A 20,307-nucleotide genomic window follows, 5' to 3' on the forward strand; every position below is an offset into this window, starting at 1 on the left:
TTGTGGATGCTTTATTCTAGCATAAACTGTTAAAGTGGAAAGTCTTAATGTGGTACCAGTTGCTTTGCAAAGAGGTTGCATAGACCATTATTAACTGTTAGTGAATAATATTTGAATGGTTTATTCCGGTTGTAAACACTCATCATTTTCAAGAGTTTCTTGCTCTTGAGGCAAGGGTTACTTAAGTTGAATTTAGGGTCTTCTATTTGCTATAGAGTAGATCCTATTCACGATTCATCGGTGCACATTATTCTAAAGAAATCAATGTTTGCCTGCGGAATATTTAATCAAAAGGTAATAACATGCTCCACCTCTGAAACAACGTTCTTGTTGGCTGTAACATTTGACAGTTTTAGCATAGTAACACCATGATTCATTTGTGGTCCTTCTTACATAAAATGGTTACTAAAATCATGGTTACTGCAGTTTTAGAAGAGTGAAACCATGGTTAATTTTTTAGGGGCAGTGTAATCCATTTCTCAAACAAAATGACTCCCATGAGCCGGTTCTTCTAAATCTACAGCGCAAAACATAAGCGTGACCATGTAGTCTGATTCCCTAATGCATGACTTTGATCAGCCCGTACTTTTTGGTCAATCAAAAACAAATTATTTTCATTTAGTCTGGTCTGACTCAAAATATGAACCAAGAATTGTTCGTGTTTTGTGTATAAGGCTTGTGAGACTTAAATCAGTGTAATAAATGGACATGTGTAGTTAAAGGAATATTCCGGGTTCAATTTAAGCTAAGCTCAGTCGGCAGCATTTATGGCATAATATTGATTACCACAGAAAAGTATTTTGACTAACCCCTCCTTTTCTTTAAAAAAGAAAAAATCTGGGTTCCAGTGAGGCACTTATAATAAAAGTAAATGGGGGCCAATCCGTAAATGTAAAGAACTCACTGTTTCAAAAGTATGGTGGCAAGAAAAAGTATGTGAACCCTTCGGAATTAGCTTGTTTTCTGCATTAATTGGTCATAAAATGTGATCTCAACATCATCAAAGTCGCAAGTATAGACAAACACAATGTGCTTAAACTAACAACACACAAACAATTATAATATCTGTGTATTTTTTGAACACATCCCATTAACATTCACATTGCAATCTCTATTGGGTTAAGGTCTGGGCCACTCCAAAAGGTGATTTTCATTTCTTTATTTTTTTTAAAGCCATTCTGTAGTGGATTTACTTCTATGTTTAGGGTCATCGTCCTGCTGCATCACCCGACTTCTACTGAGCTTCAGCTGGTGCACAGCAATGTTTTTGTTGGAAAGCAGCGGCTTTCTTCGTGGTGTCCTGCCATGGTCACCATGGCTTGTTAATGTTTTCCGTGTAGTAGTCTCATGAACAGAGATGCTAACCAGTTCCATTGACTCCTTCAAGTCCTTTAGCGGTCACTCTAGGGCTCTTTTTCACCTCATTGAGCAATCTGCGGTGTGCCTTTTAAGTCATCTTGGCTGGACAGCCACTTCTAGGGAGAGTAGCCATAGTACTAAATTGTCTGCTTTTAAAGACAATTTGTCTAACTGTGGACAGATGAAGATCTAAGCTCTTCGAGATAACTTTGTAACCCTTTCCAGCTTCATGCAAAGCCGCAATTCTTGATCATAGGTCTTCTGAGATCTCTTTTTTGTGAGGCATGGTCCACGTCAGCAGATGCTTCTTGTGAATAGCAAACTGAAAATGTTTGAGTGCTTTTTATAAGTCAAAGTAGCTCCAACCCACACATACAATCCTGTTTTATTAATTAGATGCCAGGTTTGCAACCCCTGACTCTTAATTAGCTTTTGTTGACATCATTAGCCTATGGGGTTCACATACTTTTTCCAAACTACACTGTGAATGTTCGAATGATGTATTCAATATGTACAATAACAATACAATAATTTGTGCATTATTAGTTAAAACAGATTGTGTTTGTTCATGATTGTAACTTACATGAAGTTCAAACCAGATTTTAAGACAAATGTATACATGAATGCAGCTAATTTCAAAGGGTTCACATACTTTTATGTATCTTGCATAGCCACAAGACAAACAATTTTAATATTAACATGATTTTAGTGTGATAAAATCGCTCACTAACCTTTTCTGTGTAAAGTTATAGATCATTTTAGAACTTGACGATGCCATGATGATGTAATGCCAACAAACCCTAAAGTGACAGTAAAATGTATGATTTAAACTACTTTACTGCTCTAATAATACACCAGTTTTAACAGAATAATTAATATAATATTATATATTAATATTATTTCTGTCTTTAAACCCTCAAAATATTGGTCCCATTCAATTCCCTTATAAGTGTATCACCGTAACCTCGATTTTTGCTTTTCTTTTTAAAGAAATGGAGTCGAAATGTTTTTTTGTGGTAATGAACATTATGCCATAAATGCCGTCGATTGAGCTTCACTTGTATTGAACCCGGAATATTCCTTTAAAGATATACATTAGGAGCTTTGTTGTCATTTGTGGTATTGCATAAAAATGAATGAATTGAATCAATATTTTAAGTAAAAATCTGTAAACACACCTTTTGCAAAATCTGTTTTGTTCAAATATGAAATGATCTTATAAGTTGGTAACATGCTGCTGAGGATAGTAAATCTAATAATAATAATTGCATTTCTTATTCCCAAATATTTCTTCCTCAAAAGTAATAAAAGTATTGTTAATAAAGCGTCAAGGAACCGGAATAGGTCAATTCCTAATGATTCCCATCCCTTGCATGGACAGACAAATGACCCGTCACGCTGACCAGGTTAGGACAGGGTGTAAGATACAAAGCCCGTTTCAAAAATCTTCCATGTAATCATAGCTTCTGACAAAATATAAGTTACTACAATTATTGTTTCGACAACAAACCTGTGATAACTTCGAAACCACTGCCATCATAAAAAGTTATTAAAATGACAGAACGATTCTTAAAACTGTTTGAAGGAAATCTCATATTAATGTGTTACATTAATAACAATAATTATACATTATAATCGCATTTCCGCAGAAACGACAGTTTCCACGCTAATTTTTGAATGCGTAATGTTGACGTTAAACTTGAATGCACAACAGTAACACTCCATGCCGAGAACATGTGAATTTGTTAGATGCGATGAACAATGCAACATTGATCCGGCCTGTGAAAACAGTGTTAATTCACATTTAATGCTGTGCATTCCAGAAAATCTAATATCAACTTCCAACATTAATCCCTGGCAAGCGCTCGTGTGCACTTTTGTTCAACAAAGAAACACAATAATGTCCATCTTACATAAGTCTGCATTACAAAAATAACACAATTGAAATCATTAATTGGATTTTAAAGGCCACTTTAAGGTACTCCGTCAACACACTTAATGCGGTGTTTTCATGTCTCAAAATATATTACATGAGCATTTGTTTCGGTAACAACTAGATGACACCACAAAATTCCGTAAAAACAATCACTAAAGGAGACAGAAAGGAGATTTCTGTTGTTTTTTGGACAAACACAAACATTGCAGTCCCTACACGTGCAAACTGGAAGGGTTTTAGGGTTTTGAAGAGTGATTCGGGGGTCTGGGCGAGCGGTTTGGTTGTCTAGTACAAATCTGTAGTGTCTTGACCCTGTTCCTGGTTCACCTTTGACCCCGGCGTTCAATTCCAAATCAGCGGCATCCATTTCTAGGTTTCCATGGAAACTAAATAAGATGCTGAACTAAGCTGATGCAAAATGCCACTGACTCCTCATACTGCGAATGCTTGACTTGTCTTTGTTCGGATGGCGATTCGATCATTTTTCTGGCTCAATAACAGTGGCAAGCTCAATTATCCTCTGGTCACGTGTTTATGCCTAGATATCATCGTAGCAATGTTCACCACCAACGCAAGAGTCATTATTCCTTCCCCAAGGAAGCTATGCTGTTGTCATGACGACCCATCTCCTCTAGAACGGTGGCGAGTTGGTTGAGGTTACCGTGTGGAAAGTGTTGGGCTTCCCATAGGTCCAGAATTACACCTGTAGGACTGGTCTTAGTCGCAAAGTAGTTCAGATACCTGAAGGACAAGTGAGATGTCAGGGTTACTTAGTGGTGGATGGTATGACCAAAAACATCACAGTAAATGTATATGTGGGGGTTTCCTCAACTTCAACTTTTAGCACTGTGGACTTTTTCAAACTCTCACTCTTTTATTTAATTTGTCGGTAACACTTTATTTAGGGATCAGAAATTAGACAGTAATTAATGACTAATAATTGGACTTGAAATCATTTTCACACAATAAATCTTGAAAACATTTATTTATATTTCAGTCATTACTTCTCTCAGAAAGATATGGCATGTTAATGTGGGTATGACATATTGATAGGATTTGGTTTTGGCAGACTAGATCTGCTACACTGCTGCTGCAGAGCAAGAAGGGGGACTTGCTATTGCTAGAACACACAAACTAGAGTTGCTCTGCTACCAAAATACTGGCTTCGGTATGATACCAGCCCTGGTACCTCGGGATTGATACTAATTCAATACTTAATAAAAAGCCTCAGATTGTGATGAAATGACTCAGAAAAGGACTTGATTAAAATAACTGCATAAAGTCTACATTTTACATTTACATTTTTCTGGATTCAATTTGTATATAATCAAAACACTGTTTAATAAAATGAATACAAAAAGCTTTAATCCAATAAAATATAATTATTAATTTTCATCTAAAAATGTAAAAAAATTAATAAAAAAAAAACAAATTTTGGTCAAATAAAAATACAAAAGTTGCACAATGGGAGCTTCGCAAATTAAAAACATTAATGAAAAAAATCAGATTACCTGTGGCACAAGGCTGCTACGGCTAAATCATGGTGTGCCGAAATTCAGTACACTTATTTTTGTGATATTGCTTACATGTAATAATACCTGTAATAATATATGGTGGTACATCGGACCCCTAGCGATCACCCGCGCAGCACCCATACCAAGTATGAGGCGACGGGGGCCAGTCTTTCCTGGCTTTTATGGAGGCAGTCTCCCATACTACGAGGCATCTTAGTCGTTTGACCAGCAACCGACTAAATGCCGACTATACTAATTAATTTGTAGTATTCATACATCACCATCTAGTCTGCGCTTGTGGAATCGCCCATAACCGGAACCTTCCTGGAACTCTGAATGCGCACCGTGGTGCGAACACGAGGCCCTGCCGTCCTCACCACTATCCCCATAATAATAATAAGAATTATAAATATTAATGATAATAATAAAAACATTTATTATTAAATTATTGTTAATAGTAGTATTATTGTAATTACTTAATGTCTTCAATTTCACACATTCAGTTAAACAAAGCTTTTCTTTTGGCTGAACTTTTATTTTGATGCACCTTTGAGTGTGTCTACCTGTGTGGTAGATTTTAATAAGGTCCTCATTCTAAATTAAATGCTGAAATACTCGGGAGCTAAGACCTCAGAGCAGCACTAGAGGAGTTCATGTGAGTGTACACTTAACACCGAATTATGTGCATCACATGCAATCTCTTTGTGTATGTGTTGTGAAGTATGACAGAAAACAGAGCAGCACCTCTCGTTCATTCTGAAGCGTGCAGCACGTGTAGACTGGATATTAAATAAATGAAGTATGATGATCATACTTTGCCATTTCAAGATTTGAATTTGATTAATTGTCAAATAGTCATTGATTTTATCTAAAAAAACGTCAAATCCTGTAAAACTTTGTTAATAGCACCACACTGCAGTATGGTACCGGAATTAGCAACGAGATGATATCATACCATTTAAAATTTTCTGGCATTGCAATATTTTGTTAGTAAAAGCATACCATGCAACCCTAACACATACTGAGTTAAGCATTTGGACATGTTGCTGCTGCTCTACCATGAGAAAAACACAAGACATGCCGCATCAAGCATGTATGACATGCTGCAGCACAATTAGACATTAATACAATCCCCATGTAGCAGATTTAGACAGGTGGAGCTGGGGAGGAGGGGGGTTTCAGAGGACACTCTCACAGTGCACTGCAGTGAAACCGGCTTGCAAACTGAGCAAATATAAATGTCAGGCTAATAGAGAGTACGCAAGTTGCAAGTACACCACCGATCAGCTTACACCATGTGAGCCGATTGGCTTGACATATCACATGTGAGTGAGCTGACTGGCTAACAGATAACAAGTTTAAAGAACCTATCAGCTTACGACATTCAGTTTAATTCCTGAATTTAGTCATTTCACTCTTTGTTAAGATTATCACACAGTAGTTTTAAACATAATAATTGGCCTTTTTATCATGCATTTTCATACTTTAATACAGGAGTGTAAAACTCAGTTCCTAAAGGACCGCAGCACTGCACAGTTTAGTTCCAGCCCTGCTCCAAATTGCCTCCTTGTAATCTTCAAGATGCTTCGGGTGTGTTTTATTAGGGTTGGAGCTAAACTCTGCTGGACTGTGGCCCTCCAGGAACCGAGTTTGACACCCTTGGTTTACTACAAGGCTAAAACTGTAAAATATATATACATAAAATGAATTTGAAAAGTACCAAATACATGAAGCGGCCTGTTAAAAAGTTCATAAGTCAGTTTTAATGTGACCTTCATATAACAAAAGGAAAAAGTTGAAATATGTTAGTTTGAACAAAAATCAACACCTTGGCCAACTTTGAAGAAACACCCATATGCAGTATACTGAATTAGTTATTTTTGCTGGAAATTGAATGGGAGAATTTTATTATTTTATATATATATATTTTATAAACGTGGTTTTATGTGATTTTTGTTAGTTTATATTTTTGGATAATCCTATGAATTACTTGAATTGAGAGAATTAATACTTTATTTCAAAGGTTATACCCTTTATTTTCCCATTAATCAAAGTTTTTTCATGTGTAATTAATGAAAAGCAGTCCTGCCTGCTGATATCCGTGCGGATACATCTACCAAAGTAAAATCTTTTCCTGTTGACACTTTTCTTCAGTTGCGCAGTCATATTGCCTAGGGATACTGTATTTATCACAGCCCACATAAAACCTGAGATTAGAACAGAATAAAAACATCTTTGTAAAAAGAGCTACTTCACAAACTCTGGGGATGTTGAGTCTACTATGACTGATGAAGAACTTTAAGAGACTGTCTTTTACTTTTAACATGTTTTCCTAGGATCCTCTTACCTTTATCTCTTCCTCTGCACTTCCTGTCCCCCGTGAACTCTATCTCTCTCGTCTTCTGCCTCCAAATTCCTTTTTTATGTGTGTTTGTCCTCAGAGCTGAACAGCATGCTCTCTAACCTAAACTCTCTTTTATTTGAAATGAGATCTGCCTTACTTTTAAAGCCCTACAGTAATACCCCAAACAGAGCTCAAACCATAGGGGTACTGCATTTTTTCTTTTCTTTTTGTGTGCCTTTTCTTGTAATTATGTGGATAGTGGAGTGCATAGAGACGTTGGTGTTTTGAAAAGTCGAGGTTAGGGACAGATCTCTTCATTGTCTCTAGACAGACGGAGAGAAAAGAGTGATAGAATAGGATGCTTTTATTCCATTCCCCTGCTGTTCTACCGTTAATCTTCTCCAAACTCTCCGTCTCCACAAACGATCTTTTCAGAGAGGAAAGTTTCTCTTCTCTTGTTAAAAAAAGAAAAACTGCACTGCAATCTCTGCTAATGCTGATAGATCATTATTATTTTTATGTTTTAGTTAATAACCAATATGATTGATGATACAGGGTCAATGACGTGACGCTCAGTTTTCTGTCCGTTTTCAATTCTGTCTGAGTTCGAAGACATTTTGATATTTTTTCTGAGGTTTGAGGTAAAAATGTATAAGTGTTATAACCATCCAGAGACAGTTAAAAAATACTGTCAAAAATTATTTTAATAAAAAGTCTCTTTAAAAGCTGAAAATGTTTGGGGAAAAAAGTGGCAAAATGTTGCCATAATTAGTTTGGAACAATCTTTTATGATTTATTATTTCTTTAAAAAAATAAGCCTTGAAAGAATTTAGATTTCTAATATCATTAATATTAATATAAAAACTTTTTTTTTTCCCACAAAATCAGAGTCAGGTGGAGTTACCAACATGCAGGTACACTTTTGGTTGTCATGTGACAAAAAAAAAAAAAGAAAAGACAAAGGAGTGGATCTTTAGACCCTCATGATTGTGAGTGAAGTTTTAGAAAATACCAGATATTTGGACATTTTTATGAAAAGGTACATTCTTCAGGTCATATGGTGTAACCCTAAGAAAACCTCTTGATATTCGTGACTCAAAAATAATGATTTTGTATATATATATACATATATAAGTATGTATGCATGTGTGTAAATATATCAGCCACAACATTAAAACCACCTGCCTAATATTGTGTAGGTCCCCCTTATGCTGCCAAAATTACCTCTCTCATCAACAAGGTGTTTCCATCCACAGAACTGCCGCTCACTGGATGTTTTTTGTTTTTGGCAGCATTCGGAGTAAACTCTAGAGACTGTTGTGTGTGAAAATCACAGTTACAGAAATCCTCAAACCAGACCATCTGGCACCAACAATCATCCATGCGATTATCTAATCAGCCAATCATGTGGCAGCAGTCCATAAAATCATCCAGATACGGGTTAGGAGATTTAATTAATGTTCACATCAACCATCAGAATGGGTAAAATGTGATCTCGGTGATATGGACCGTGGCATGATTGTCGGTGCCAGACGGGCTGGTTTGAGTATTTCTGTAACTGCTGATCTCCTGGGATTTTCAGACACAACAGTCTCTAGAATTTACACTGAATGGTGCCAAAAAAAAACAAAAAACATCCAGTGAGCGGCAGTTCTGTGGTGGGAAATGTCTTGTTGATGAGAGAGGTCAACAGAGAATGGCCAGAATGGTTTGAACTGACAAAGTCTCCAGTAACTCAGATAACCACTCTGTATACTTGTGATGAGAAGAATATCATCTCTGAATGCTATTCTGAGATGCAGGTTGGCACGGTTTTGCCAGCATGAGATGGGCCTACACAATATTAGGCAGGTGGTTTTAATGTTGTGGCTGATCAGTGTATGTGCGTGTATGTATATATATATATATATATACACAGGGTTGGGGAGTAAATAATGTCAGGGAACGTATTTAAAATACAAAATATAAGTAACTGTATTCCACTACAGTTACAGTTTAAATAATTGGTAATTAGAATACAGTTACATTCTAAAAGTATTTTGATTACTGAAGAGATTACTTTACTATTGTCATTTGTTTCATTTTATATTTAGTCCTTTCAGATGGAAAACATTTACACATATACATGCTGCGATCCAAAGTGCATTTGAACAGCGGTGAAACGCTTTCTTATGATGTGTTACATTCATACGAGCAGACAGAGAAGTACGTTTGAAGTTTTAAGTTTGGATTAGAAGAAATAGCATAAAGCTTTTTTACACAAGGTTTATTTCTAGCAATTTTACATGCATGTTTTTTATTAACATTATGCCCCATTTTTGTATCAAGAAAATTCATGCTGGATCATAATTTCTTTTTCCAGTAAGACCTTTGATATTAGGGCAAATATCTTATTCTTGATAATAATTTCTGTATTGTTTTCTTGTAAAAATATCTAAAAATCCTTAAAACAAGATCAATTTGATTAATCTTGTTTTAGAAACAACACTGTATAAGATATTTGGGTTTTTCAGAGAATGTATTTTTAACATGTATATTTAGTTTTACTGTACTGGCAAAGGAATGAAAGGGAAAATGAGTTTTTATAGTCAAAACACGTGAAAAAAATCTACCAGAGCTGAAGAAGTAATCCAAAGTATTTAGAATATGTTACTGACCTTGAGTAATCTAACTGAATATGTTACAAATTACATTTTACAGTATGTAATCTGTAGTGGAATACATTTCAAAAGTAACCCTCCCAACCCTGATTATATATAGCATCTCAGATTTGTCAATGACCCTATAGTAAATCTATACTACACTATGTTATACTATGTTTTGATCGTGCATGAAAACCTGTTAATTTAATCAAATTGGAAAAATAACCCATGATAAGAGCTAATATCAGCCCATTTAGGGCCTATTCCAATTGTTTTTATTTATTTTTTTTATTTTATTTTGACTAATAAAATAATTAGAATCATTAGTGTGGACATATTTATTTATTATTTAAAATCAGAATTAATTTAATTTGACAAAAATATTTTTTTTTATACAATATATATATATATATATATATTTTGTATAAAAAAAAATATTTTTTTTTTTATTTTAATTACAATTTTTTAGAAAACAGTTTTTGTGAGATTGCCTGTACACTACGTATAACAAAAGTTACAATTTTATAGTGAATATTATTAAAAGTACATTTTGTATGTGAATGCTGTGTCTGTGTGTCACCTGTCCAGGTTGAGTTTGTGCGCCAGTATTCTCCAGTCATTGCCGCGTGTATGTGGCGCATCCAGACTGCTGCAGAGTTTAGTTCTGATGCTGAGCGGGATTCTGAATGCACTCGGACCCGTCAACACTGTGATACTGCTGCCTGGATCAGTCAGGGATGTGCCAATGCTCTGAATGTCCTGCATAACACACATATACAGTACATTTTCTTCAGCAGATGAAAAACTCCTGTTATTATTCTAATTACGAGATGTTTTGTATTTGTTAACTCTTATTGGGACTGTCTTCTAATGAGTCTCAGTAATAAACAAACCAAAAACACAGTATTGCTCTGACAAATCACGGACACATCTCAGGCCCGTAGCCAGCCTAGTGGAAGGGGGGTTCTTTTTTTTTTTTTAAAGTGGACCTTTTTGCCTTATTTAACAAGCACACTTTTTGACGCACTGAATATATTTACTACAATGTTGTCAAATTGCTTACCTAATATAACAACCGTACCCTGTTTAAAACCTAATTGCTCATTTAGCCCCATACTCACTATCCAGCTGGATGTCTTTGGAATGTGAAAATGTATTTTACAGTTTTTTTTAGGATTATATTAACAAAATTTATACAAAATATTAAAACAAATATAAAAAAACAAGATTTGTGCATTTTAGATTGTATTTGTTCACTCAGAAGAAATTGTTAATCGTTGTCTATTTGTTTAGTCAAACAATGACATGTAACAACAAAATTAACTGCGATTGGTTGTTGCAAATGCAAGGAGGATATTCTCTGTGCCATCACGGATTGCAAAACTTATCGGCTGATTTGTAAAATTGGCATCGGTGATTAATTATTTAAAAAAATAACACAATTAATCATGTCCCCGGACTGTAATAATGAAGAGTCCTGAGCAAACATGAAGTACCACCTGTTTTCTCCAGGGGGCAGTAAGCGAAACTCAACGCACAGCTTATACAAAGAACAAACCAACCCTTCAGCAGACAGCACAACACGAGGATGCATTCTTGCATTCAAAACACATCTTGATGGAGTGCAAATCCGAACTTTACTATTAAACTACTATTAAAGTCCAACTATTAAGTATAACTATGTTTACTTGACACAGCAACCTAAAAATGGTATATTTATGACGTGACACAACCAAAGTGAGATGCTCTAGTCTGATGCAGGTGTACATTGACACATTCCTTGACACACACACACACACACACACACATATATATATACACTCACCTAAAGGATTATTAGGAACACCATACTAATACTGTGTCTGGACCCCTTTCGCCTTCAGAACTGCCTTAATTCTACGTGGCATTGATTCAACAAGGTGCTGAAAGCATTCTTTAGAAATGTTGGCCCATATTGATACGATAGCATCTTGCAGTTGATGGAGATTTGTGGGATGCACATCCAGGGCACGAAGCTCCTGTTCCACCACATCCCAAAGATGCTCTATTGGGTTGAGATCTGGTGACTGTGGGGGCCATTTTAGTACAGTGAACTCATTGTCATGTTCAAGAAACCAATTTGAAATGATTCGAGCTTTGTGACATGGTGCATTATCCTGCTGGAAGTAGCCATCAGAGGATGGGTACATGGTGGCCATAAAGGGATGGACATGGTCAGAAACAATGCTCAGGTAGGCCGTGGCATTTAAACGATGCCCAATTGGCACTAAGGGGCCTAAAGTGTGCCAAGAAAACATCCCCCACACTATTACACCACCACCACCAGCCTGCACAGTGGTAACAAGGCATGATGGATCCATGTTCTCATTCTGTTTACGCCAAATTCTGACTCTACCATCTGAATGTCTCAACAGAAATCGAGACTCATCAGACCAGGCAACATTTTTCCAGTCTTCAACTGTCCAATTTTGGTGAGCTCTTGCAAATTGTAGCCTCTTTTTCCTATTTGTAGTGGAGATGAGTGGTACCCGGTGGGGTCTTCTGCTGTTGTAGCCCATCCGCCTCAAGGTTGTGCGTGTTGTGGCTTCACAAATGCTTTGCTGCATACCTCGGTTGTAACGAGTGGTTATTTCAGGCAAAGTTGCTCTTCTATCAGCTTGAATCAGTCGTCCCATTCTCCACTGACCTCTAGCACCAACAACCATGCCACGCTCAAAATTGCTTAAATGACCTTTCTTTCCCATTCTGACATTCAGTTTGGAGTTCAGGAGATTGTCTTGACCAGGACCAAACCCCTAAATGCATTGAAGCAACTGCCATGTGATTGGTTGATTAGATAATTACATTAATGAGAAATTGAACAGGTGTTCCTAATAATCCTTTAGGTGAGTGTATATATATATTATATAAAAAAATAAAAAAATTCCGATAAATAAAATGCATTACTTTATTGTGGCAGACTCTGCTGTCTCTCTGACCTTGTTTTGGCAAAATTAAACGAGCAACTTTTGGGTGGTGTATGAATGAGTGACATTTCCTTGTGGACATGTGTGTGTTTCTGTTTCACAATTCTACTTATTTCCATTCATTATTACTGTATTAAAAAAAATGTAATTATTTTCTTCAAAACTTCTAAATTGAAAACAATCCCAGAAAAGTCCAAACACCAGTCGAACACAGGCGCTCTGTATCCCAGCAAGACTCAATTTATCACAGTGAATCCATCTATAATGATAATGAATCTGTGCTGTTCTTAATTAGAGACATTGATTACAGCAGAGGAGAGCTGGGAAGAAAAAAATGCTTCATGAAAACCCTTACTGATGAATTAGCGGACAGTGAGGGTGTTAAGAGCAGCAGAGAACACTTCTCACACTCCTGTTAGATAGATTAAAGAGAAAACAGCCTCTTCTCCTGAGACACAGAGAGATTGGAAGTGATGGAGAGAAGAAAGAGAGCAGAGGAACTGGATACTGCTGACAGCTGACGAAGAGGATGGCTCCGCTCCAAACCATAGTTAACTTACTACCTATATACAGCATTTTAAGGCATCAGTGGTGTGCACTTAAGTCAATCACTATTTGAAACAGTGAGTAGCGAAATGATACAGTCTCTGTCTTTGTGGCGTGAATAAATCAGTCACTGAGGTTTCATTTCGGTTAGCATGCATCTTTAAAAACAAGCAGGTCAATAGAGCTGGAACAGAATGACAGAGATCAATAGAGTCTTGTGTGTTTTCACTCTGAGCAAATATCAACGGTCTAAAATAGTCACCTCATTATGGGCGGAACAGCAGAGGGCATGAGAGGGTGTTACCTCAGTCAGGGTTGTGTAAAGCTGGAAGATCTGACCTTCTCCCTCCACCTGTCTCACACACAGCTTACAGCATAGATCGCACACTCTCACACTCTGACGCTCCAGTGTGAATGAGCAGTGCAGCCTCCTGACAGAACCACTCCACACTTGAGAGAACGACAGCTCCTGCACACAGACACACAGACACACAGACAGAACTCTCCGTTCTAGCTCTTCACTGAATTTGATATTACTTGTATAACTCTTTTTACAATATAGCACCCTTTCCTTCCCTTTCTTTCATTTCTCCTTTCACTTTTGTTTCCTTCTTTTCCTTTCCCATTAGTTCCATTTCATGTTCCTTTTGTTTCTTTTAATTTCATTCCAATTCCATCTGTTTCTTCTAATTTCCTTTTTCTTTTCATTTCCTTTACTTACCTCTCCACTCCTCTTATTTCCTTTCATTACATTCCCTTTCTTATCCTTTTGTTTCCTGTCCCAGCCCTTTCCTTTTCCTTTCATTTTCTTTCCTTTTTTACCGTATTGTTTCTTTTCCCTTTCATTCCTTTTCTTTTCATTCTGTTACTTTTCTTTAATTTCATCTCATTTCATTTCATTTCATTCCCTTCCTTTTCTTTTATCATTCATTTCCTTCCCTTTCCTTTAATTTATTGCTTTTCCTTTTATTTTCCCTTTTGATTTACTTCCTTTATTTTCCTTTTGCTTTCCTTTCATTCCCAGTTATTAATTTTCCTATCCTTCTTTTCCTTGACATTTCTTTTCTTCCCTTACCTTTCCTTTCCTTTCCCCTTTATTTCATTTCCTTATTTTTTTCTTTTCCTTTTATTTTCCCTTTTGATTTACTTCCTTGCTTTTCCGTTTTCTTCCCTTTCATTTCCGTTTCCTTTCATTCTCTCTTTTCCTTTCTTCTCCTTTCCTTTCCTATCCTTCCCTTTCCTTATCATTTTGTTTATTGTCCCTGCCCTTTCCTTTTCCTTTCATTTCATACTCTTTCTTTCCTTTTATTTCATTCCCTTCATTTTCCTTTACCTTTCATTATATTTCCTTTTATTTCATTTAATTCCCTCTCTTCCCTTTCCCTTTTGTTTTCTTTTATTTATTGCTTTTCCTATTAATTTCCCTTAAAATGTATATCTTTGCTTTTCCTTTACTTTCATTTCATTTCATTCCCTTTCCATTCCTTAATTTTCCTTTCCCTTTCCTTCCTTTTCCTTTCTTATCCCCTTTATTTCCTTTCCTTCTGTTTCCTTTCATTTCATTCTTTCGTTTCCATTTCCTTTCATTGAATTCATGTTCCTTGCCTTCCTTTTCATTCCCTTTCCATTCCTTAGTTTTCATTTCCTTTAATTACCTGGTATTTGGTGAGTTGTTTTCTTTTCCACTGTGTGTGTATGTCATGTATAGAAAGTCTCAGGTTGTGGTTGCTGGAACTGAAGTTCAGAGTCTTTGGTTCATCCAGCAACTTTCCACCAATCTGTTTTTCTATCTGTAACACCTCCTGTACACACACACACACACACACACACACACACACACACACACACACACTGTAAATTATGCAGTAATACAATCATAATCGTTATAAATATTTAGTACAAACATGTCTCATTCAGAAATCGTAATGGTATTGACATCACAACCATGAGTTCATTAACATTTGATCGCCCACATTTGTATATCAACACCTATTCAACATACAAAAACTTGACCCGCCTTGATGAACAACAATGAGAATTTTGCCAATCATTTCCATATAGTCTTAAAGGTACAGTAGCAAAACAGTCTGTCTGATTCTTTTGTTAGAGGGTGGATAATGCCTAAATTTTGACTGTTTTGGGTGCAAGAAACCTTGAATAACATTATAAAATTGACTTATTAACCCTCTGGACTCGACTCGGGCGCATCCTGCTGGATTTTCATCATTACAGCGGAAACAATGTAAAATACTCCATCATTTTGGGGCATACAGATGTAAGACATCATTAGAGATCACTATAAAGTGTCTACTTTCATTTGTGTACACTCACAATAACAACAAAACCTTGTGCTTTTGTAAAATAAAGAAAATAAAAAGGGTGCGCTTTCAGAAGTCTCTGTGTCTGTAATTATGTAAAGAAAATGTATAGTCAGATTACTTCTTTTAATTTAAACTTGATTTTGATCATTAAGTCTCCTCACATTCATTCTCTTTCTGTCACATTCCTCACTGATAGGCCCAGAGGAGTGGTCTTTTGTGTCCTCCGGTGTGAATCACATCAATATTCATGATAGTTCACGCCTCCTCGCATATGACCTTTCTAACACTAAAAGTGTCTTTCAAAAGTTAAAGTACTATATTGTTTTGTATGAATGAGTGATCAGGATGGTTTTCACATCATTTTGTAGCAAAACCTCTAGGCTACAAGATCCAGTTCTCAAAATGCTTGTGGACAAATGTTTATTATGTGTTATATGGCCTTATTTCAATTACTTAAAAATTTTGTTTTTTCAAAAACCACGCATAAACACTATTTTCTAAAAACTACATCTGCTCACATATTATTTTAGCCCAGTTTGTGCTGAATACAGTGTTATCAGACTTTAGCCATTAATGCGTTTTTAAGCAACTGAAAAAAGCACAAATGTCAAGGCATGTCAAAACTTCTCCAGGGCCCAAAACACCCTCAGACCCCAGAGAGTTAAAACAAAAGCATAGAATATGTTCCTTTTAAATGATTCATCTGTGTTTTCACACACCTTTAATGTGTCCTGAGTGTCATCAAGGTAGTACACTCTGATGTGGTAATCCAGTCCTGATGTAACGACAGGCCCAAAGACGGCCAGTTTGATTCGTTTAGCTGCTGATGGACAGACACTCTGGCCAATCAGACAATAGGATCCTAGAGTTTCAGTCAGGATGTGACACGCCTCCTCTTCCAGCTGAACATAGCAGGAAGTTGTAAAGTTCTCTTCTCCGACCACAACAACATCCTGGACACAGAATATTAATGTAATTAAACATCAGTTACATCAGTGAACGAAAGTGTATGTGTGTCAGAAATAAAATGTGCACTCAAACTTTTATAGTAGCAATACATCTGTAAAGAGCACCACCTATATGTCAGTGGTGGTACTATTCTTTTACAGTAGATATACAGTTAAAAAAAAACAAAAAGGGGGGTGGTTATACAACCTCCCAAATATAACCACAATGCAGTGTTTTCAGGACATTTGATCCTGATAAAGAATAAAAACCTGCCCCGTCCCACACACACAAACACACAGTGAAATGGTGTGTGAGAGGGAATCCCAACCCTGAAAAAGGAAGCAGATTCCTGCAGATAAATCCGCCCCTGCTCCACTCTTCCAATAATTGAATTTTGTGTTGTCTATTTGTAGAAGCCCACCATGCACAGCAGGGCCAATTTAGCCTGCCTGCCTTCACTGATAGTTACATTTATTTTCCAGTCATGTTTTCTGTGTCTTGGCAGGATAAGTAGTTTATTGAAATGGAGCTGCTCATCTCCAGAGCTCCTGACCCGGTTCCTCTTGCTGTAATAGTTTCATTCAGATACTGGGAGTCCTATTTGGCGTTATTAAAATTCCTCACCTCCCATTGGTTGTGCTGTGCTTGGCTCTTGAGGATGATTTTCCAGTTTTCTGAGTGGGCTTGTGCGCAGTGGTGTAGAGTGAGGATTACGGGACACGTCAAAAGAGCGCCTGCAGGACCGCAACTGACTACTGCACTGAGCATGGCCTCCCCGTCACTGACTGCCGGCCTGAGAGAAAGAGACACAGGGAGTATTTTAACATAGATTTACATATCACAAAATATCAATAAAACTAAAGTGTTTTACTTAAAAAGTCAACACTGAAGTGTGTAATTTCTCCACCACCAACGTAATTAAAGGGCATTGCTAAAATAATCAGTGTTTTCAGACAGCTCTCCCGAACAGTCCCTCTATCTGTCATTGATCGAACAAAAAAAGAGTCCTGCCCCAAACTCACGCCATTGGTTGAGCCAATATTGCTGAATCTGGCTGGTCAGGCCGCTAAAACAAACAGAATCTAGTTTGAAACAGACGTGTCAAATTCGTGGAAATTGAATCTTGGTGTCCATGATTGTTCGATAGATTTTTGAAAAACATTTATTGCATTTTCTTATATTTAGTGACTTGAGTGAAAATATCATGTGGTGTAACCATCAAGAGCTATCTTTTAAATTTGTTTAAAAAAAAAAAAAATCTTTATCCTGTGAAAGATATTATTTTATCTGAACATATTTGTCCATTTTGTGACAGTGAAAAAAATAAAAATAATTATCCTAGTGTGGCTCATTGCTTAATTAATTTGATGTATCTTTAAGATGCCCTTTAATTTGTTTTTAATTTGCATTTAAACTGTTTGAGTTGATTGTATTTGGATACGACATATAAATGTCCTGTAAGGTTGCAATGTATTTATAGTGCCACAGAGTCAACCTACAAATTGAAATTGTTGCTTGTCTGCATAATAATCTGGGATACAAAAAAGTATTTCAGCATATGATATCTTAAGTTAAAAAGGGATTGTTCACCATGAAATGAAAGTGCTCTCATCATTTACTCACCCTCATGCCATCCCAGATATGTGTGACTTTCTTCAGTCTGCTGAACACAAATGATGATTTTTGGAAGAATATTTCAGCTCTGTAGGTCCATACAATGCAAGTGAATGGGAACCAAAATTTTGAGGTCCAAAAAGTACATAAAAGTAAAAGTAAAAGTAATCCATAAGACTCCAGTGGTTTGATTATTGTCTTCAGAAGTTATATGATAAGTGTTGGTGAGAAAAAGATAAACATTTAAGCCCTTTTTTCCTATAAATCTCCACTTTCACTTTCACTTTCATCTTTTTTCTTTCTTTCTTTCTTTTTTTTTTTTGGGCAATTCACATTCTTTGTGCATATTGCCACATACTGGGCAGGGAGGATAATTTATAGTAAAACAAATATTTAAATATTGATGTATTTCTCAACCACACTTTTATGCTGCCTTTATGTGCTTTTTGATCTTCAAAATTTTGGTCACCATTAACTTGCATTGCATCTACAGAGCTGAAATATTCTTCTAAAAATCTTCATTTGTGTTCAGCAGAAGAAAAAAGTCATACACATCTGGGATGCATGTGGGTGAGTAAATGATTGAGAGAATTTTCATTTTTGGGTGAACTATCCCTTTAAAATGACTTTTGGTTAACTGAGCTAAGGGCAGGAAATATGTTTGTTGTGCAAGACGAAACTTAAAAGATGGTGCCCCAAAAATTGCCAAAACAAATTCCTTTAAAGGAGTAGTGCAACAGCGATTTGGCCAAAATGGTTGTATCAAAATAATTTCAATCAACAAATCACATTTCAGGAATATGGAAAAAGGTAGGATTAGGGGTGTGGTTAGGGTGTAAACAACATTCTTATCAATCTATCACATCCCTTTTTGTTTTTTTTTGTTTATGGTTAGGGTAAGGGTTAAGGGGTTACGGTTAGAACTGTTTCTCTGACAAGAATGTTGTTACAGGACAAACATGTAGATCTAGGATCTTGGAAACACATCTTATCCGGCAAAATCATGGTGACCAGAGGGGTATCTGGATGATTAGGGCATGTGTTTGATTATTTATTTATTTTACCTCATGCTCTCTGTCCTCTGTACGGTCACAAACATCTCGTACACACGACCCTGAGGAATCGCTCCTGCTGGAACCAACAAACTCACACCTGAAATAAAATAAAACAGATATTAAAGATAATCTGATACAGACAGACAGACAGACAGACAGACAGACAGATAGATAGACAGACAGATAGATAGATAGATAGAATAGACTAGATAGATAGATAGACAGATAGATAGACAGATAGATAGAGTAGAGAGACTAGATGACAGACAGATAGACAGATAAATAAGACTGACAGATAGACAGACAGACAGAGACAGATAGACAGATAGACAGATAGACAGACATGATGACAGACAGACAGACAGACAGACAGACAGACAGATAGATAGATAGATAGATAGATAGATAGATAGATAGATAGATAGATAGATAGATAGAAAGACTGATGATAGACAGACAGATGGAAGAGAAAGGACTGATGATAGACAGACAGACAGACAGACATAGATAGATAGATAGATAGATAGATAGATGAGATAGATAGATAGATAGGATAGATAGATAGATAGATAGATAGACAGATAGAGATAGAGAGATAGATAGATAGATAGATAGACAGACAGATAGATAGGTAGATAGATAGAACAGACTGATGATAGACAGACAGACAGATAGATAGACGCAGACTGATGATAGACAGACAGACAGACAGATAGATAGATAGATAGATAGATAGATAGATAGATAGATAGATAGATAGATAGATAGATAGATAGATAGAGAGAGAGATAGATAGATAGATAGATAGATAGATAGAGAGATAGATAGATAGAAAGAAAAGAAAGGTTGATGATAGACAGACAGACAGACAGACAGACAGACAGATAGATAGATAGATAGATAGATAGATAGATAGATAGATAGATAGATAGATAGATAGATAGATAGATAGATAGATAGATAGATAGATAGATAGATAGATAGATAGACAGATAGATAGAAAAGAAAGACTGATGACAAACAGACAGACAGACAGACAGACAGACAGACAGACAGACAGAC

At 36.3% G+C, this 20,307-nt stretch overlaps 1 protein-coding gene across 1 annotated transcript in view; it reads right to left on the reverse strand.

Moving 5' to 3' along the window:
* Window positions 1-2,441: 2,441 nt before the first annotated feature.
* Window positions 2,442-20,307, reverse strand: part of LOC127622940 (netrin receptor UNC5C-like) — a 189,098-nt gene continuing 171,232 nt past the window's right edge. The window contains exons 10-16 of the mRNA XM_052097134.1: window positions 19,255-19,342; window positions 17,201-17,369; window positions 16,348-16,581; window positions 14,963-15,109; window positions 13,612-13,776; window positions 10,376-10,554; window positions 2,442-4,036 (exon numbers count right to left, since the gene is read on the reverse strand). Coding sequence (XP_051953094.1) covers window positions 3,877-4,036; window positions 10,376-10,554; window positions 13,612-13,776; window positions 14,963-15,109; window positions 16,348-16,581; window positions 17,201-17,369; window positions 19,255-19,342 — 1,142 coding nt within the window. The 3' untranslated portion in view covers window positions 2,442-3,876. The remainder of the gene's footprint in view (window positions 4,037-10,375; window positions 10,555-13,611; window positions 13,777-14,962; window positions 15,110-16,347; window positions 16,582-17,200; window positions 17,370-19,254; window positions 19,343-20,307) is intronic.

The sequence above is a fragment of the Xyrauchen texanus genome, chromosome 3 (genome assembly GCF_025860055.1).
Source record: "Xyrauchen texanus isolate HMW12.3.18 chromosome 3, RBS_HiC_50CHRs, whole genome shotgun sequence".
Lineage (NCBI taxonomy): Eukaryota > Metazoa > Chordata > Actinopteri > Cypriniformes > Catostomidae > Xyrauchen > Xyrauchen texanus.